The sequence below is a fragment of the Geotrypetes seraphini genome, chromosome 1, assembly GCF_902459505.1.
Source record: "Geotrypetes seraphini chromosome 1, aGeoSer1.1, whole genome shotgun sequence".
NCBI lineage: Eukaryota > Metazoa > Chordata > Amphibia > Gymnophiona > Dermophiidae > Geotrypetes > Geotrypetes seraphini.
In genome coordinates, this window is record NC_047084.1 from 345,405,871 (window position 1) to 345,427,276 (window position 21,406).

Genomic DNA, 21,406 nt, shown 5'->3' on the forward strand with positions numbered 1-21,406 from the left:
TCGTTTTCTGTTTGTTTTCTTCCTTGTTGTTTGTCTCTGTATTAATATGTACAAAATATTGTTTGGTTTTAAAGTCTTTTATTGTTATATTTTGACTTATGCTATACTCCTTTTTTATTTTAAATTTAATTATTAGTTCCCTTGCCATGATAAGTATAGCGGCCGCGTTTACAGTAACCTGGTTCTGTAACCGGCGTCTGTAACATGAACGTCGATTACAGAATCGGGTTTATTTTGGGTGAGCGTAGGCACGATTCTGTATAGGTCGCCCACATCCCAGGCATCCTATACATAATCTGGGCCTTTGCATATGCAGACAGAAATGTCTTGAGGATTAGGACCTATTTATTGATCACACCAATTATGGGGGGTCAGAACCTGAAATGGTCCACAGTATATTTCTTGAAGTTGCTTTGCACAAAACGATATCTAAGTTTGACATGCTGAGGAGAAAATTAAGACAGCTTCTGTTTGTAGAAAACTAAAAATTGATGGTCCTGTGAGCCAACATCAGGTGGAAAGGCACCAGCACGCACATGGTATGCTAAAGATTTAAAGTGACAGTGCACTTGGCAGTGTCCATACTGGGTTCCAAGGATGACGTCACCCACATGTGAAAATATGATGCCTGTTGGTCCTTGGAGAATCTGTTTACTCTTTGGGATCATGTCAGGTACTTGTGACCTGGGTTGGCCACTTTGGGAAATGATCCTGGGTTTGATGGACCTTTGGTGTGTTCCAGTATTGCAACGCTTATGTTTGATAAAACAACTTTATCTTTTCATAAAACAATATATAAATATGAATTTGTATGTCTCCATCTGTAGTTTTTATTCCTTTTTCTATTAATCTGCATTCATTTTATTTGAAAATGTTTTGCTTTTTTGCAGAAGGACAATCAAATGTGTACTACAAATTACTGAGGTGCTACTTTCTTCCTTTATCCACAATTGTGTTAGTTATGTTAAGAAGTCACAGGAGAAATATAATCTACCTCAGTGGTTCCCAGCCCTATCTTGGAGGACCACCAGGTTTTTGGGATAGCCCTAATGAATATGGATAAGAGAGATTTGCATATAATGGAGGTGACAGGCATGCAGATCTGCCCCATGCATATTCATTAGGGCTATCCTGAAAACCTGACTGGCTGGTGGTCCTGCAGGACACGGTTGGGAACCACTGATCTATCTTATCCACTCTGTTCATACTAAATTTACAATCACAAAATTTAATATCACAAAGACCTCAGTGACATCACTTAAGACTCAAAAGGCTTTCACTGTCTCCAAGCTTTATGTGTCCACTCATCATTGGTCTTATTTTCAATTTACTTTAAATCTCTTTAAAAATATCATTAGACAAAGCAGGGTGTGAAACATGTTGGATATATAGTACCCCTGGCCAAAGGAACTGACTATACAACTGAGCCTGAAGATAAGATTTTTTCCTTATCTAATGATATTTATACAGAGATTTAAAGTAAATTAAAAATAAGACTGATGATGAGTGGACACACAAAGCTTGGAGATAGTGAAAGCTTTTTGAGTCTTGAGAGGTGTCACTGGGGACTTTGTGATAAATTTAGTATGAACAGAGTGGATAAAGTAGATGATATTTCTCCAGTGATTTTGATAACTAGTATATATTTAAGAACTAAGCTGGATATAAGAATATATTTGCCAATATTATGTGGATAGTGGATGATAAGAAATATACTTCAAATGGAAAAATCAAATAGGGATGTGTGGCAAGTATAAACGAGGCCAAACCAGCAAATGAATTCTTTTATGATAGGAAAAAACAAAAGAATGATTGGTAATAGGTCCTTGACTAAAGAAGCAACAACCCTCATATACTACTGCTGCTTTAAGATGTACATACAAGTTGCTGGAGGTGAAGAAGAAAAAATATTTAAAAACCTTGTCAAACAGTACCGTAACACTTATCCCCAAACTGCTATCTTTCTTCACCAACTCCACTTTGAAGATATCTCCAGGTTTAAGTGGTGCTGTGGAGTGCTTTCTAGAATTCATTTTCATGCTCACAGAGGAAGAGTCCTGTACAAAGACCGTACAGAAGAAAATAGTTGTTAAATTATGAGTTAACTCCTAGCATATTATAAGATAATATGCTAAACATAAAAAGCAGTCCCATTTTTGCTCTGTTAGCCATGTGGGTACCAGTACTGAATATCAGCCAGCACCCGCATAACTTCTGGGTCTGCCAATGATTTAGATATTCAATGCTGGTGTCCAGACATGCCCCAGCAATGACTATCTTGGTTTAGTTTAGCCAGAGATAGTCGGCATTTAAAGAAACGCTGACCACTGCCAGCTGTATATTGAACTCTTAGGAGGCAATTCTGTAAACTGGATACATCCCCGTGCTGCACGTTCACAGCTTATTCTATAATGGTGTCTGGGCATCTAGATTCTATTACAGCATAATAGCATAACCCAGCACTAGTCAACTTAACATTTATGCACCCATAGATATACTAAGTCATCGATCTTGTATACCCGCAGTCACATAAATGTGATAAATGTGTGTAACTTCCAGTATTCTGTATATTACACACCTAAGTGGGAACCCTGCAAATGTGCATGTCCCCCTTAAGTTTGCCATTTAAGTCTACCATTACAGAAAAGAACTTAAGTGCCCTGCTGGTATTTATGTACCGAAATGCTAGTCTTCTGTACATTTATGCGCATAACGATGGCATAAATGTGGGCACCCAGTTATAGAATTAGGGGGTGATGGTGTTACAAAGATGCTAACTCACACAAAGCATAGCAAATAAATTTTATTTAGCTGAATTAGCGCCACGTTCCATTAAAAAATATATTAAACAAGCAAACATTTTCAAAATGGAGCTCCCTTTTCTGTTGAAGTCACAAACAAAATGGTCCTGCTGGCCTTCCTTTGATAGGCTTTTTTTTAATACAGTTTACATTGTTATAGTGGTTGCTAAAACAAATTCATACAGAAGAGCAACTGAGTTAGAAACAAAGAGTTTTGCTCTTTGAGAAAGGGATATTTTTACCTATTGTACATGAGAGACTTGTATTAATAAGGTGCTCTATCATTTTAATGACTTTCTTTACTAGAAAACTGTATACACTTGAACTGCTATGCAAATTAATACTAATTCACAGTACTGATGCAACCAACACTCTCTGAAATAATAGTTATCTCTTTAGAAACCTTTAGAATGTTTATCATTGATGTCTAAGAATGGAAAATAGAGGTGGAGAACTAGTTAGTGCAGTGGACTGAGAACCTGGGGAACTAGGTTCAATTCCCACTGCAGTTCCTTGTGACCCTGGGCAAGTCACCGATTCCCTCATTGCTCCAGGTACAAAAACTTAGGGCCTGTTTTACAAAGCCGTGCTAGTGGCTGCCGTGCAGCAACAGCCCCAAAACCCTTTAAATCTCTATGGGCTTCGGGGCTGTTGCTGCGCGGCTTTGAAAAACAGGCCCTTAGAATGTGAACCAACTAGCATTATAGAATGGATTACGGTAGTAGCAGTAGTAGTAGTAGTAGTAAAAAAAAAAAAAATACAAACCCTGCAAGCCCTAAAAGAAAAGCTAAAATAAAAATCCTTAACACCTTTTTTATGCTTCTGACATGCTTTCATTTCTAATATTATATACTCCTCCCTCCATATTTGCAGGGGTTAGATGCAAAGCCAGCCCGCAAATAAGAAAAAAATCACAATAACTTTATGGCTGACTCTGACCCAACCTCACCTCTTGGACCTCTCATAAGAACATAAGAATTACCACTGCTGGGTCAGACCAGTGATCCATCATGCCCAGCAGTCCGCTCACGTGGCGGCCCTCTGGTCAAAGACCAGCGCCCTAACTGACTTACTCTTTAAAGCCTGGTAGTCTAGTGGTGAAGCGGGGCAGGAGTGATCTTATTACGATCCTACCCCATGCAGAGCTGTGAATAAAAATGGCTGCCGTGAGTTCCCGCTGCAGTCTCGTGAATAAGTGGAGAGATCCAGGAGGCAGGGTGGGGCGGTGAAATGAAAACCGCGAATAATCAAAGTCGCGAGTAGCAAACCCACAAATATGGAGGGGGACCTGTATTTGCAAAAGTTAAAAATAAATTTAAAAAAAGATAAAGAATTAAAGACATCATCTTCACTGTCCCTTTACATGTACATGGGGAGAATTCTCAAAGCTTTGGGCAGGTAAATGTTGGTTGGCAGAAAATGGAAAACTGGTAATTGCTCTGGTAAAATAGGAGAAATTTCCAAGATGACCGATTCTCCGGAGACAAGAAGGGAAATGCAGGCATACTTGCTGGTGAAGTCCTCTGACTGAGCATGCGTGCCGGTACTCTCCCCTTGATATAGTAGGTTTCTTTTTTTTTAACTACTGAGCATGTGCAAGCACCTTGCCTCTCGAACTCTGTCCCCTAGCTATTCAGTTTTTTCTTTGACCAGGCTCCTAGAAGGTCGCAGCTCTCCCCTTCTCCTTGCCTCTTCAAAAATGATAATAATTATATTGAATATAAACAGAAAACCTTTTCTTTAGTGTCAGAATATTCAATTAGGAGGTTTTTTTTTTCTAAATAAACTCCCCATAAAACGGACTCTTTACACAGTCCCAACCAATTTTTCTTTCTCTCATCAGCCTAAAAAATTTAAAATAAAAAATACTACAGGCAAAAAGAAGCCGCTTCACAACTTCATATTTTGTTACTGGCAAACACTGGACCAGTTGCATGCCAGTTGCTAAAACTGTGAAGAATCCTTTCATTTATTTTTCTGCATGAAGGGGGCTCTTTTTTGTTCTCTTATAAAGCGGCGCTTTGCGCCAATGGCTCTGAGAAATCAGCAAGACAAGCACTGCTTATTCCTCCTCCTCAGGGCCCAGGTTAGATACCACCAGGGGACGGAAGCGTATCGCTGCTGATGCCGTTCATTAAAAAACCAACAAACAACAGAACGGCACCTGCGCAAGCACAGCACCTTGCAAAACAAATCCACGCCGCTTGCTCTCCCTTCACCCCCCCCTTTAGGGCCCTGGTTTGGCACCGCTGGGGGAGGGATGCATCAACAACAGCTGTCATTCCAGCGCACTCGGCAGAGCATAAATGGGGCAACCAACAGAAACAGATGTTACCTCTTCTCCACCGGCTTCAGTTACACCAGTGCATGGTTCGTAAAACTTACTTTACACTGCTTTACGTCCAAAAGATAAGAAAGGGAAGGCTCCAGCAAGCTCAGTTCCAGTTCTACAGTCATCCCTCATTTCATACCATGCCACTTCGGAGGAGTCAGGTAAACTTTTAAACTCTTCAATAGACTCAGACCAAAGGTAAGTGGTCTGCCTCTCAAGTCTCCCTGGAACATCTTCTACTATTTAAATGGCCAGCTATGCCATTTTTTTGATACCACAATCTTCTGCTCTGAGACAGGGACTTACTGTTTCCAATTTTTTCTTTCTGTCCAAAAGTTTCTGCAATACTGCTTTCCACACCAGAAGCAATGCCTCCACAGGTCATATTACTCCAGTCATACCCTTCAGTACACTCCTCAAACTTCAACCTGTGCCTACCCCCTCTACAAGATATAGACACTTCACGGGCTTAGTTGAACCACATGAATGTTCAAATACCACCTCCTGATCCTACTATCCAGACTGACTCAATGCACCACCTAGCACAAGCAGAGGAATATTCATACCACTTCCTATTTTTTGACCCTCTGCTAGTAGGAAGAGGGCTAGCCCATTTTTTCTCAGCATGACAGGAAATCACCACAAACAACTGGTTTTTTTACGATCATTTTTCAAGGATACTCCCTGACCTTCCTTCCTCACCATCCCCACGTTCATCTTTCTCCAACATCCAGCATACCTTACCATCACATTCCTCAGTTGCAACAACAATGCCAGTACAAAACCTTCAGAAAGAATCTTTTCTCCTTGGACCTATAGCAAAATCCCAGGAGCCAACCTCCTGCTCTTTCCTCATGTCTAGTCCCTAAATCTTGTTGTAGCCCTTTGATTCCCCCAATTCTACAATCAGTGTACATGTCCTGATCTTAAATCTTGTTGTAAATCATAGTGAATCCTAGCGGAAAACTGCGGTATAGAAGAAAATGTATGCTATGGTATGGTAAGATCTTCCCGTTACTACAGAACACTGCTCTATCCTCATTCCCAAGCGGATGCATGGTCTTTGACCTATACTCGATTTTCAACACTTAGATGCCGACCTCTCAACAGGGCATTTCGGGATGATTTCACTTCCGGCAATTGTCCTGAAAAGACAATTGGTTAGCCGTCTTGGAAATTGTTTTCAATTTATATCACCAACCATTACCAGTACAAGGTTTCTACCCTTCGGACTCTCAGCAGCACATCAAGTTTTTACAAAGTGTTGAGGAGAAAACACCACATGGTGTTTCCTTACCTAAGTGACTGTCTCCTCGTAGCACACTCCAGGGAGCAGTTGCTTCTCACTTTTCAAATCACAGTGCATTCTCTCAACCGCTGGTTTCACAATCAAATTTGATCAGTCAAGGTTCCAACCAGTTCGCTGTCTTATGTATATTGGGGCATGGTCACTGAAAGGGCCTATCTTCCTGATGAACGTCATCAAACAATAATCTCTCTAGCAAACCAGATCAGACAATCTCCCACTCTTCCATATAATCTCTCTAGCAAACCAGATCAGACAATCTCCCACTCTTCCATTGTGCGCACAATTCTGCACCTCTTAGATCACATGACCGCTTCCCTTACTTGGGTACACATGCAAGGCTGCACATGCAACCCCTGTAATGGCATCTCAAGCTGAATTGGACTCAGCAAACTCAATCATTGGCAACCTTCATTCCTCTCCTGGTTAATTAACTCTCCCTTCCCTTCAACGAGGAAGTCCATTTTAGTCTCCATCTCCTCTGCTCACCATTACCACAGTTGTATCCCATCAAAAGTTGGGGGGAGCGCATTTCAATCTCCTCCAGACTCAAGGTCAGTGGTCAGAAGTAGAACTACTTTTTCACATAAATCTTTTGAACCTTTGAGCAAATTATTATGCTCTTCGAGCAACCAGCCTTTGGATTCGCAACACGTATTTACTTATCGAAACAGACAACCAAGTAGAAATGTTCTATCTGAACAAGCAAGGGAACTTGGGGTCATCTCCCATTTGCAAAATACACAGAAATACAAGCAGTATACATTCCAGTGAGGATGAACATCGTTTGCAGACTCCCTTAAATGCAAACTCGATCTTCACGTGCAAAATTAAAATTCAAACCTAGTACAACACATTTTTCAACAATGGGGCACCCATATAATAGACCCCTTTTGCTTCTGCAGTCAATGTTAAGTGTACTAAGTATTGCTCCTTATGTCCTGCTCCACATACAATTGCAAGAGACAGAGACATTTTTTTCCAATTTCATGGAATCTTACTCTGTTATACGCTGTCCCACTGATTTCACTGATTTCCAGAGTTTTTCAGATGGTCATCATTGAAAGCATATACCAAATTAATACATATACCACTTACATAGAGGATGCATCCAAAATATTCTCTATTGTGACTTTATTCATAGTATCTTATATCTTATGTACTCAGGAAAAGGCCTCAGAATTGGAGCCTACGCACAGTCCTATCATAGACTGAACCATCAGCGTAGCATTTTCTGCTCCTTGCTCCAGTCATCGGCCAGAAAAACCTGAGATTCTATTTTGATAGTTATTAAACCATTTCTTATTATCTTTTAATATTTTTTGTAATTTTTAATACTTTTTAAATAATTTAAATAGTTTTAAATAGTAAACGTTTTAAATAGTACACTTCTTAAAAATTTTTTTAACTCATGGGTGCATCTCTCTGTCAGTTTGAGAAAATATTTGACAACTGAACACTTATCTCAGCGTTGCCATTGCTGTATCTATCACTTCATATATTGCCTGTAAACTGGCAGTAAACAGGCAATATACGAAGTGATAGATACAGCAATGCAAACGCTGAGATAAGTGTTCAGTTGTCAAATATTTTCTCAAACTGACAGAGAGATGCACCCATGAGTTAAAAAAAATTTTTTTTTTTATAATTCTTTATTCATTTTTGTATGTTACAACAAGTGTATCAAATAAACTCATATAAAACTTAAAGCTACACACTTGATTAATTCACATATTAGCATCAAATTTAACATTTCATTAGAAAATTAGTATTCTATAATGTTAAAATATTATGTAAGAAATCTAAATTTATATCATTCTTATTGAATATAATAATCCCCCATCCCTCCCTCCCTCCCAATTCAATAATACATAAAATCATCTTTATTGTGAATTCATTCAAATATTGATATATTATGTAATAATCAGAAATAAAATCCCACCCCTTTTTCCCTCTAATCAAATATCTTATCATGGGAAAAGTTAATCATTCATTACAAAAATCTGTTAACGGTCCCCAGACTTTCTGAAATTTACTTACATAACCTTTTTGCGTTGCAATGGTGAGTTCCATTTTGTACATATGACATACAGAATTCCACCAGAAATTGTAATTTAACCTGTCATATTTTTTCCAATTGTATGTTATTTGTTGTATTGCTATTCCAGTTAAAATAAACAAAAGTTTGTTGTTACTTGACGAAATTTGACTTCTTGCTCTCATAGTTGTTCCAAATAAAATAGTATCATATGTCAAGGCTACCGGGTTTTCTAACATCCTATTAATTTGAGGCCAAATTGATTTCCAGAATGATAAAATAAATGGACAATAGAATAAAAGATGATCTAATGTCCCACCTTCAATATGACAATGCCAGCATCTATTAGACTTAGAACTATCTATCTTTTGTAAACGAACAGGGGTCCAAAAAGCTCTATGCAAAAGAAAAAACCAAGTTTGTCTCATAGATGCTGACACTGTACATCTTAACCTCCAAGACCAAAGTCGTGGCCATTGAGATGCATTAATTTGATGCTTTATCTCAATGCTCCAAATGTCTCTAAGACCATTTTTTGGTTTTTTATTTACAAATCCAGATATTAATTTATACCACTGTGCGGCTCTATGATCCATTGAATCCATCTGAAAGCATAAGAATTCCAAACTATGATAATTAGTAAGATTTTTCCATTCAGGGAACCCTACCTGAATGGACTGCTTCAATTGCAACCATCTAAAATATTGCGATTTATTAAGACTAAACTTATGTAGCAATTGTGAAAACTCCAGCAACTTACCATTTTTTATTACATCCTCCAAAATACGAATACCTGCTATCATCCAATGCTTCCAGATGATTTTAAAACCGCCAACTTTGATCTTGGGGTTTAACCAAATCGTTTGAGTTGTTGATTTACTTATTGGAATAGGAGTTAGATTACTTATATATCTTAAAGTTCTTAAAGTTTTATATATCTTAAATTTTTTAAGAAGTGTACTATTTAAAATGTTTACTATTTAAAACTATTTAAATTATTTTAAAAGTATTAAAAATTACAAAAAATATTAAAAGATAATAAGAAATGGTTTAATACCTATCAAAATAGAATCTCAGGTTTTTCTGGCCGATGACTGGAGCAAGGAGCAGAAAATGCTACGCTGATGGTTCAGTCTATGATAGGACTGTGCGTAGGCTCCAATTCTGAAGCCTTTTCCTGAGTACATAAGATATAAGATACTATGAATAAAATCACAATAGAGAATATTTTGGATGCATCCTCTATGTAAGTGGTATATGTATTAATTTGGTATAGTGTTTCTTGAGCCACTTCGGGTGAATATATATTTTTTAGGTTTTACATCATTGAAAGTGCTCAGATGATTTTTATTGCTTTTCGTTGGCCCTGGCAGGTCTGGTATCCGATACTCTTGGACCTTCTCGATGCTCTCCCACTCCCGTTGGGGGATCATCCGTCTCTTCTATCCCAACAGAATGGTTGCCTGTTACACCCAAATTTCCACAGCCTCAATCTCACAGCATGGAAATTCAGACAATCCTTGCCGATATCCCAGTCTCTTCATCAGTAAAAAAAAAAAAAAGTTCTCCTTGCAGCAAGACCATCCACGAGAACATCTTTTCAACTAGAATGGATACTTTTTTCCATATGGGCATGCTCACAAACTCAAGATCCATTTCACTGCCTGATTAATCACATTTTAACATACTTGCTGCACTTATCAGATTTGGGCCTTAAGACCAATTTCTGTATGTTTTTGTCTTTCAGACATTTCTGTATACCATCTCTTCTAGATGGCAAACAAACTTTAAAAAAAAAAATCCTTTGGGTTCTTATTTTCTATGAGGTCTTTACTACCTCCATCCTCCACTTCACATTCCACCGGTAGCTAGGGACCTCAACATTGTTTTAGACCAGTTGATGAAAGATCCTTTTGAACATTTGGGGAACCCCCCCAGTTTACTTAATAGAGATCGCGCCGGCGTTGTAGGGGGTTTGGGGAGTTGTAACCCTCCACATTTTACTGTAAACTGAACTTTTTCCCTAAAAACAGGGAAAAAAATGAAGCTTTCAGTAAAATGTGGGAGGTTACAACCCCCCACCCCCCACAACGGCCCCACAACGCGGCGCGATGTCTATTAAGTAAAGTGTGGGGGGGGTTCCCCCCACACACCCCCGTCGGAGCGCTAAAAACAGTAATTTAGAGCAGTGCGGCGGCGCGTGCTGCGCTCAATTGTCTGGGCGCGCCTTTGTCGCGGCACGCTTTTGACCTGACACCGGGAATACAGCCACACTTGCCCATCCTCCATCCCCTCACTAACATTTGTTAACTAAGCTAGCGACATAACTGAATAGCTAGGGAGCGGAGCTTGAGAGGCAAGGTGCCTGCACATGCTCAATAGTTTAAACCAGGGCTGCCTAAGTCCGGTCCTCGAGATCTACTGGCAGGCCAGGTTTTCAGGATATCTACAATGAATATACATGAGAAAGATCTGCCTGCACTGCCTTCTTGGTATGCAAATCTCTCTCATTCATAGTCATTGTTGATATCCTGAAAACATGGCCTGCCAGTAAATCTCGAGGACCGGACTTGGGCTGCCCTGGTTTAAACAAAACAAACTACTGTATCTAGGGGAGGGCACCAGCACGCAGGCACAGTCATAGGACTTCACCAGCAAGTGTGGCTGCATTCCCCTGCTGTCTACTGAGAACCCCTGTTACAGGTAAGCAACTTTGCTTTCTGAAATTATAAAAAAAAGTGAGTAAACATAAAATATCCTGATTGGACGGAACCCCGATACTCAAGCTGGCATAATAGACAATAAAAGTTATGGAAATGTGAAAAGCAGAGACTAATACAGGTACAAGATTCTTTATCCGAAATTCTAAAAACCAAAAAGCTTATAACATTGTTGTGTTACTAATTTGTACAAAAAAGCTTATTTTTAGAATTAAAACTGAAACCTGGCCCCAAAGTCACTTTAAAGACTTCACTTTGTGCTGATAGTAGTTCAGTTTTTTCATCCTACCTCACACTGGTGTTATCTCTGATGTGTTGTCGGTGGCTACAGTGATTCATATTCGTTGCCTGCTGCAACCTCACATGCTTCTCTCTGTCATGTCCAGCCAGGAAGGAAAGAGGAAGTGATATCAGAAAGGCAGTAGAGAAGCCTGCAGGGCTGCAACAGGTGATGAATATGAATTGCTATGGCCTCTGGTGACACAATTCCAAAAACTGAAAAATTCTAAAATTCAAAATGTCTCCGATTCCAAGTATTTCAGATAAAGGATCTTGTACCTGTACCACATTTGCAGAGGAAGAATTAATCTGTTCTTGTTAAATGCGTGAATATATTGGTTAAAAATAACTCATTGGGTAAGAATCTGTACAGAGCTTATTTGGCACCTCATAAATTTCTGTCCAGGAACACTGTACTAACTACTACTACTACTACTATCCATTCAGTGATGTCCGACCCCTGGATATTCAATAGTTGGATAAAAATGGTCTGACTTTAAATTTGATGAAAAAGGATGTTTTGGTCATAGATCTTCATAAATGTTTAAATATACCAATGACTTTTAAAGTTGATGATCATCTGCTTCCGATATGTAAAGAAATGATCTAATTAAAGGTAATTGATTCAGGTCTGAAATGTAGGTCTCTGATTGTACCACAAGTGCACACTGCATTTTTCAAATTATTCAAGTTGCACCATTTACATCCTTTCACTCTAATGATTTTAAAACTATATCAGTTGGGGCCTGTTTATTAAAGGGCACTAAGCAGTTAGCATGGATTTTAGCACATGTTTATCATTAGTACAGGACCATGCTAATTGCTACCTGTACGAAAACAGCCAGTGTATTAAAAATCTCATGCTGCTTTGTGCGACATGGTGTGGAGACTCGAGAGAGATATGGACAAAGATTAGGTATGGAATGGATTGCATATTGCAGTTAGTGCATTGTAATTAGTGTGCGCTGTCACTTGTGCAGTTAGAACAAATCTACTTACTGTTTCCTCAGCAGTGTGAATTATTTAATGCACAGTAAGGAACTTTTTCTGCAGTAACTGCAGGGGACATGGTGGACACACCCTCAAAAGTTACTGCAGATTTTGCTGTTAACATGCAGTACGTGCATGATCTTAACTCACTTTAGTAAACACGCTCTTAAGTTCTGGTGTCAGTTGATTATTGTAACATCTTTTATCTTGGCCTCCTGGTTTCTTGAATCAGAGGTCTGCAAATGATTCAAAATGCAGTGGTATGATTAGTTTTTGGGGATTGGTATTCATAATCACATTTTGCCAGTTTTGTTTTCATTGTATCGGTTGCCAATTTAGTGGTGAATAAGGTTTAAGTCAACTGTGTTGTCATTCCAAATGGTGAAATTAGCTTGTACTGTGCCCACAGTAGTACCTTTATGCTAGTTGCCTACTGCATTCTCAGAATAGTGCCGTTCTTGAGGATTAAGCAACATGTGTGGATGCATATCTGAACAAATCCTACTTTGCTCATTTGCTCTGGAGGTAATCACTAAGATCTTGTGATTTTAAGAAGGTAGAAACCTTTTATTTCTCTGATGCCTTTAGGGAGTGGGGTATGGAGGCTGGATCCAAGGGAAGTACTTGAGTTTATTTTTTTAAATCCTACTTTAATGCTGTTGGATTAAGTATATTACTTCTCTTCTGTTATTTCATATGTTGGGTGTAATCCACTGTGAATTTGAGAGATTGAAAGACTATGATGGAAGATTACTGTATTTTTCGCTCCATAAGACGCACCTGACCATAAGACACACCCAAGATTTAGAGGAGGAAAACATGAAAAAAAACATTCTGAACCAAATTCTCCCTGCCAGGCTCTGCACTCAACCCCACACTCCTTGCCAGGCTCTGCACCCTGTCCCCCTCCCTGCCAGGCTCTGTACCCTGTCCCCCCTCTGGTGGTCTAATGGTAGGCCAGAACAGGGCACAGGGCAGACCGGGACTGGGGACAGGGCAGACAGGCAGGCAGACACCGGGACAGGGCAGGACAGGCAGGCCTAGTGGCAGGGCAGGACAGGCAGGCCTAGTGGCAGGGCAAGTAGGCACCGGGACAGGGGACAGGGCAGGACAGGCAGGCCTAGTAGCAGGGCATGGAGAGCCCCCCCTACCTTAATTTCTCTGGCGGTCCAGCACTGTAGGGCAGGAGCTTTCATCCTCCTGCCCTTCCATACGGCTTTCTCCCAAGGTCCAGGCAGAGTCAGAGCGGCAAGAAGGCAGGCGTGAGTTTTTCGCTTCCTGCTTTGCTGCTCCGTGAATGGCGGTCCAGCTCTACAGCCTCCTGTCCTTCTCTCCTTTCTCCCCCCCGAACGGTACCAGCAGCAAGAACTGGGACAGCCATTCACAGAGTGGCGGGGGACAAAGCAGGAAGCAAAAAACTTGCACCTGCCTGCTTGCCACTGCCGTTCGGGGGAGAAAGGAGAGATGGACAGGAGGCTGTAGGGTTGGACCGCCATTCACGGAGTGGCAAGGCAGGAGGTGAAAAACTCGCGCCTGCCTTCTTGCCGCTCTGACTCTGCCTGCCGCTCGGGAAAAAGCTGGATGGAAGGGCAGGAGGCTGAAAGCTCCTGCCCTACAGCGCTGGATCACTGGACCACAAGACCGCCGGAGAAATTAAGGTAGGGAAGGGGGATTAGTTAGTATTCACTCTAAGACGCACCCTTATTTCCACCCACTTTGGGGGGAAAAGTGCGTCTTATAGAGCGAAAACCATGGTAGGTTCTTGCCTGGATAATTTTCTTTCTGTTAAAGGACACAGGAGTCTGTACTCCAGGGCCTAGATTCTTAAAAAGTCAAGTTAAATACCTATGGGTCACAGTCACAGCTGTTATAGTAGTGATTTTAAAAAAGCAAGCCATTCTCCCAAAAAATGCTCATGCAAATGAGGTTGGTGGAGAGTAGTGAAGATTCGTTACCTTTGCATGTGCCCATCATGATGGGCATATGCGCAGAATAAACACACCAAAAAAACCAACCCAAAAACCAATAACAAATCGAGCTGCCGAAGTCAAGCAACCCTTCAACTGACAGCAGGAGAGATGCCCACTCTCTCCCGCCAACAATCAACTGTATCCCCTTGGCAGTGGGAAAGATGCCCACTCTGTCCTGCTGCCACACAACCCCCTCCCGTGCCTCCGACAACTCCGCCTTCTCTGCCTTACCTTACTTAGATGGCTGGCCAGAAGGATGCCTACTCCCTCCAGCCAGTATGCCCGCCTATTCAAAATGGCAGGCCTTCCCCTCCCTGGTGAATCCTGGGATGTACTAGACAGGGGCCTAAGGATCTGATTGGCCCAGGTTGTTTAAGGCCCCTCCTAAGGGAGGGGCCTTAGGCATCTGGGCCAATCAGGGCCTTAGGCTCCTTCGTGGTGCATCCGGGAAAAGGCCTAAGGCTCTGATTGGCCCAGACACTTGGCTCCCATAGGAGGAACCTTACACAACCTGGGCCAATCAGAGCCTCAGGCCCCTCTCCGGTGGATCCCAGGATGCACTGGGAAGGGGAAGGCCCACAATTTTGAAGAGGTGGGCCTGCTGGCTGGAGGGAGTAGGCATCCCTTTGGTTAGTCATCTAAATAAGATAGGGGGAGAGGGCGGGGGTAGTTGGAGGCATGGGGCGTGGGGGTTGCATGGCAGTGGGAGAATGGGATCTCTCCCACTGCCGGGGTGTGCAATTGCTTGGTGGCAGGAGGAAGTGGGCATCTCTCCCACTGCTGGTGTGTGTGTGTTTGTCAGGGTGTCTGTTGCTTGGCTGCAGGAGGGAGTGACTTAGTCACGAAAAATAGTAGGGAGGTTTGCTCTATCAGAACGTTGAAGACTGAGAAGTCAAAATGGTTGAACACAATACTGCTAAATAAAGACTCCTCAATGCAGAGTAGATAAATAAGTAGAGAATTTGACTTAAAGGATAAATAAATGAAATTTTCACATACACTCAGAATTTTAGTGTATGTGAAAATTTCATTTATTTATCCTTTAAGTCAAATACTCTACTTATTTATCTACTCTGCATTGAGGAGTCTTTATTTAGCAGTATTGTGCAGGAGGGAGTGGGCAACTCTCCCGCTGCAGGAGGGGATTATTAGTGTCGGCGACGTGGCAGGAGAGAGTGGGCATCTCTCCTGCCGAACTTCAATTTGGGTTGGGTTTTTAAAATTATTTTAATTTGCGTGGGGGGGGAGGGCTTAGCATTGATTGTGCAACCCAGCAGGAGAGAGCGGGCATTTCTCCTGCCAATCTTCAATTTGTTTTAGAATACTGCAACTTGCTACTCTCAGGCCTTCTGCTTAGCCATCTTGCTCACCTCTCCAATCCGTCCAGAATTTGACTGCACGATTTATATTCTGAGAGAGCCACTAAACTCATGTAACCTCCCTCCTAAAGTCACTGCATTGGCTTCCCATCCATTTTTGAATACAATTCAAACTCCTCTTACTGATCTACAAATGCACTCACTCAGCTGCCCCTCACTATCTGCTCAGGAGAGCAGGATGAAAATCTGGTCCAGCTAGAGGTGAGCAAGGTGGATGTCCTCAGGCAGATAGACAGGCTAAAGAGCGACAAATCGCCAGGTCCGGATGGCATTCAACCAAGGGTACTCAAGGAACTAAGGAACGAAATAGCTGAGCCACTTCGACAAATATGCAACCTATCCCTAAAAACTGGAGAGATTCCGGAAGACTGGAAAATAGCAAATGTCACGCCCATCTTCAAGAAAGGCTCAAGGGGAGACCCAGGAAACTACAGGCCGGTGAGCTTGACCTCAGTCCCGGGAAAGATGATGGAAGCACTGATTAAAGACAGCATCTGGGAACACATCGACAACTATGGGCAGCTAAAGTCGAGCCAGCATGGCTTCTGCAAGGGCAGGTCATGCCTCACAAACTTCTTATACTTCTTTGAGGGGGTAACCTGCCAGGTGGATAAAGGGGAATCCATAGATATAATTTACCTTGACTTCCAAAAAGCCTTCGACAAGGTGCTACACGAAAGACTACTAAGGAAGCTATGGAACCATGGGTGCAATGGGAGGTCCACCGATGGATCAAAAACTGGCTGGCGGACAGGAAACAGAGGGTTGGAGTAAAGGGACATTACTCAGACTGGCAATGGGTCACGAGCGGAGTTCCACAGGGGTCAGTGCTGGGACCGCTCCTATTCAATATATTCATTAACGACCTGGAAGCAGGAACAAAATGTGAGGTTATTAAATTTGCGGATGACACCAAACTATATTGCAAGGTCAATAACATGGAGGACTGCGAAGATCTCCAAAAAGATCTGACAGCGCTGGAAAAATGGGCCAAAAAGTGGCAAATGAGTTTCAACATAGGGAAATGCAAGGTCATGCATATAGGGAAAAAAACCCGATGTTCACTTACAAAATGGGGGGATCAGCGCTAGGGGTGAGCGACCTTGAAAGAGACCTGGGAGTGATGGTAGACACAACATTGAAGGCGTCGGCACAGTGTGCCACGGCCTCAAGGAAAGCAAACAGAATGTTGGGTTTCATTAAGAAGGGTATCACGACCAGGACAAAGGAAGTCATCCTGCCACTGATTCGTGCTATGGTGCGCCCGCACCTGGAGTACTGTGTTCAGTTCTGGTCGCCGTACCTCAAGAAGGACATGGAGGTACTTGAGAGGGTCCAGAGAAGAGCAACTAAGCTAATAAAGGGCATGGAGGACCTCTCATATACTGACAGACTGAAAAAGCTAGGGCTTTTCTCCCTGGAAAAGCGGAGACTTAGAGGAGACATGATAGAAACCTTCAAGATCTTGAAGGGCATAGAAAAAATAGACAGGGACAGATTTTTCAAATTAAGGGGATCAATAAGTACAAGGGGGCACTCAGAGAAATTGAAAGGGGAAAGGTTTAGAACAAACGCCAGGAAGTTCTTTTTCACACAGAGGGTGGCGGATACATGGAACGCGCTACCAGAGGATGTGATAAACAGGAGCACGCTACAGGGGTTCAAAGAAGCTTTGGATAGGTACTTGGAAGACAAAGGGCTTGAGGGGTACAGATAAGAGTAAAGGTAGATTATAGGGATGGGATTAGAGGTAAGTTACAAAATTAATCAGGGACCACTGTTCAGGCACTAGGCCTGATGGGCCGTCACGGGAGCGGACCGCTGAGCAAGATGGACCTCTGGTCTGACTCAGCGGGGGCAACTTCTTATGTTCTTATCTCTCCATATGATCCAACATCTCCCCCCCCATGAGCTCCGCTCAGCTGGTAAATCCATCCTATCTGTGCCCTTCTCTTCAACTGCCAACTCCAGATTCTATCCCTTTTGCCTTGCTGCACCATATGCTTGGAACAAGCTGCTCGAATCCCTACAGCGGACTCTGTCTCTGGCAGTGTTCAAGGCCCAGTTAAAAGCCCACCTCTTTGAGAGTGCATTTGACTCCTAACTCCTCTCACCTTTGGTTCTTCATCCACAACCCTATATGTCATGTCTATCCAAGTAAGATTGTAAGCTCTTCCAAGCAGGGAAAGTCTATAAATGTCAAAATCTACAGTGCTGTGTACGCCTTTCAGTGCTATATAAGTGATAAGTAGTAGTAGTAGTAGTGGTTTTTTATTATGTTTTTTTATTATGGGGGGTCCTGAGCTGTTAAACCTTACTTTACTGAGCCAATTAGCGCTCAGGCTCTGATCAGAAAGTAAGTCAATGACAGCTCAGACCTGTCAGTAAATTTTGGCTGCAAATGTGGCACAACAAGGTTAGAGAATCATTCGGTGATTATATAAAATTGCTTGGAGTGAACATTTTTATATTAATGACCTCATTGCACTACATTTGCATGGCAGTATCGAAGACTGCTAGAAAACTCAGAAAAGACCTTACTAAGCCGTACTGCTAATCCGCCACTAAAATACATGCACGCTAAATCGGCTGGAACCAGTTTATCGAGCACATTAAAGGCAGGTTTTAGTTTTGAGAATCTGCCCCTAGGTGAATATCCTCTGATCATGAGCTGCTTGCAGAAGGATGTCAATCACATCTTTTAGCTTCTCCTCCTTCACCAGTAGAGTATAGTGCCCTATTAAGTTTGTTCCAAAGCAATCGATATCCACTCTAACAGAAGAAAGCAGGAGGGGCATGGGGAACTTGCCTGAAAAAAATCAGTACTTTTCTGTTCTGCTCTGCAACTCATGAAAAAGAATTAGCATAAACTAATTATATAGGTGTACTAATGAACCACCCTGCTGTGTGCAACTGAAACAAACACATATGGAGCTCAGGAATTCAACAAACATATTGTTTATTGCTTTATTAGCTATACAAGGTCTGTTCAAAAATTTCCAGGACTGATTTTATAAAAATGTATTAATCAATCTTACAACTTATTCCATTGAGTCCCTTTCAAAGTACTCCTCTTTCCTACGTATACACTTCTCCAAACATCATTTCCATTTCTGGAAACAGTCTTTAAACACATCTTCAGGAATCGCCAAAAGTTGCTGCGTCAAACTTTGCTTTATGTCTTCAATGGTGTTGAATCACTTTTCTTTCAACATGGATTTAAGTTTAGTAAACAAGAAGTCGTCAGCAGGGGCCTAGTCAGGAGAGTAAGATGGCTGGGGAAGAACTGTCATCGCATGTTTGTACAAAATTCGCAAATTTTGACATATTCAAAACACCTTCCACGACTCATGACATGTCCCCCACTTTCAACAATTCATAAGTTTCTGTAGTGATTTTACCCAATTTAAAACAGAACTTCATGCTGTAGTGCTGCTCACTGAGGTTGCACATGATGAAAAATAGCTGATCACAAAAACTGTTGTAGCTTGGATAGAAAAAAGATATCAACAAATGGAAAAAAGGAGGTTACTAGTGCAGTTTCAAGCTACTCAATGCCACCTAGTGCATCTCAAAAGAACTTCCTGTTGGCGCGCAATTCAAGCTGTCCTGAAACTTTAATGATATCGTTTCCAAACCCTACGTTTTTAATTATGGAATTCCCCAAGGATACATCCTGTCTCCATTATTGTTCAACATCTTTTTGTCACCCCTTTTAGGCCTTTGCCAGTCTATCGGCTTCACCGCCTATATATACGCCGATGATATCCAACTTTTACACCCTTTAAATCCAGAAAATAAAGAAAAAATACTTGAGATTAATAAAAAGCTTGAGAGGGTTAGACAATGGCTAAATTCCAACATGCTAGTCTTAAACATACAGAAAACAAATGCTCTACTCTTTCCATGGAAGAAGGGAATAAACTTGAGTGCCTCTTTTACTCTGGATAACATTCACTTGGATCTTGTAACTTCATTAAAAATACTTGGAGTCATCATCGACAATAAACTTTCCTACCACGATCACATAAGTAGTATTGTTAAATCCTGCTTCTATAGGCTGCAAAAGATTTGCTCAATTTCCAAGTTTCTGGAGCCAAAATCGTTAAATATATTAATCCATTCTTTAATCACTGCATAACTCGACTATTGTAATTCTTTATTAATAAGTATCACACAAAAAGAAAAAAAGTGCCTTCAGATAATTCAGAATACTGCCGTTAAACTCATCCACAATGATAAAAAAATATGATCATGTAACACCTTTTCTGACTAAATCTCATTGGCTTCCAATTAACCATCGTATCACCTTCAAAATTTTACTTTTAGTATTCAAAACCCTCTCTACTAATGAACCTCAATTTATTGATAAATTACTCATCCCTTATAGAATTTCACGTTCTCTCCGGTCTACTAATCAAAAGCTTATAGTAGCCCCCTCTTTGAAAGTTATTGGGACACGACGACACAATATGTTTTCAGTGATGGCACCACAGCTTTGGAACGTGATGCCACAGCATTTAAGAGTGGAAAACGATTTGAGTCGTTTTAAAAGTAATTTAAAAAGTTTTCTTTTTAAAGACGCTTTTAACTTATAAATTATGTTTAATCGTTATATTTGTTTCTTTCTTTGATTGCACTCTTCCCTTCCTATTGTTTTTTTCCATATATGGTTCCTCTCTGTACTTAAAAAATACTGAATTGTAGTTCTGTTCCCTCTTTCCTTTTGTATTAGTTGGTCTGTAAGTCTATTTGTCTAACCCATTATTTTAAATTTTAAATTATATGTCTAAATATATGTTTATATTTTTATCGATTTTGTACCTCGCTTAGTAAAACTAAATAAGTGATTCATCAAACTCAAATAAAATTGAAACTTGAAACCTCGTATATGAATACATGTCCCTCCAACTAATAGGAGAAAAACTCATTCTGGATTGTAGATCTGTCCAAGAGAGTAAGCAGGTGCATGGAAAACTGACAGGGTGGGCTGTACAGGGGAGCACTGCCCTGGTATCCACCCAGTAAGCTGCCACACTTCTAGTCAAATGAGCTTTGAGAGAAATAGGCATCTATTTGCCACAGACAACATATGTTGAAGAAATTGCCATATGAATCCATCTCGCAATAGATGCCTTGGAAACTGGTCTGCCTCTTCTTGACTGACTGGTTAGAAAAAGACGGCCATAAAGACGAAAGTCATTGGTCTGTTCCAAATAGTGGAATAAAACTCTTGTCTCTGCAATGTCTTAATCTACATGGCTGAACCTGTAGCCTGAAAAGTGAGTAGATGAACCTCTTGGTTGATGTGAAATGCTGAAACAACTTTCAGTAGAAAAGAAGATACCATGTGGAGGACAATCCCTGCCACTGTGATCCTGAGGTATGGTTTTCTACATGAGTGCCTGACCCTTCTCATTGAGACTATTGCCACCAGAAACACTGTCTTCACCGTGAGATCCAGAAGGGATGCCTGTTGAAGAGGTTCATATGGGAGCTTACAAAATCCCTTCAGGATAATGTTAAGATTCCATGTCAAAAAATGGCGTAACAAAGGCCACACTCTGAGCGCCCTCTTCAAAAATCTGGTC

At 41.1% G+C, this 21,406-nt stretch overlaps 1 protein-coding gene across 6 annotated transcripts in view; it reads right to left on the bottom strand.

Annotated features, from left to right (window-relative positions):
- The window catches only part of PTPN13 (protein tyrosine phosphatase non-receptor type 13), a 626,469-nt gene that overhangs the window by 231,316 nt on the left and 373,747 nt on the right, over positions 1-21,406 (bottom strand). For 4 of the 6 annotated variants that reach the window (XM_033963022.1, XM_033962994.1, XM_033963003.1 and 1 more), the window contains one exon: positions 1,920-2,057. The exons of 1 other annotated variant lie outside the window; for it this stretch is intronic. In XM_033963022.1, coding sequence (XP_033818913.1) covers positions 1,920-2,057 — 138 coding nt within the window. The remainder of the gene's footprint in view (positions 1-1,919; positions 2,058-21,406) is intronic. One more of the 6 variants, XM_033963011.1, reaches the window with a different exon arrangement.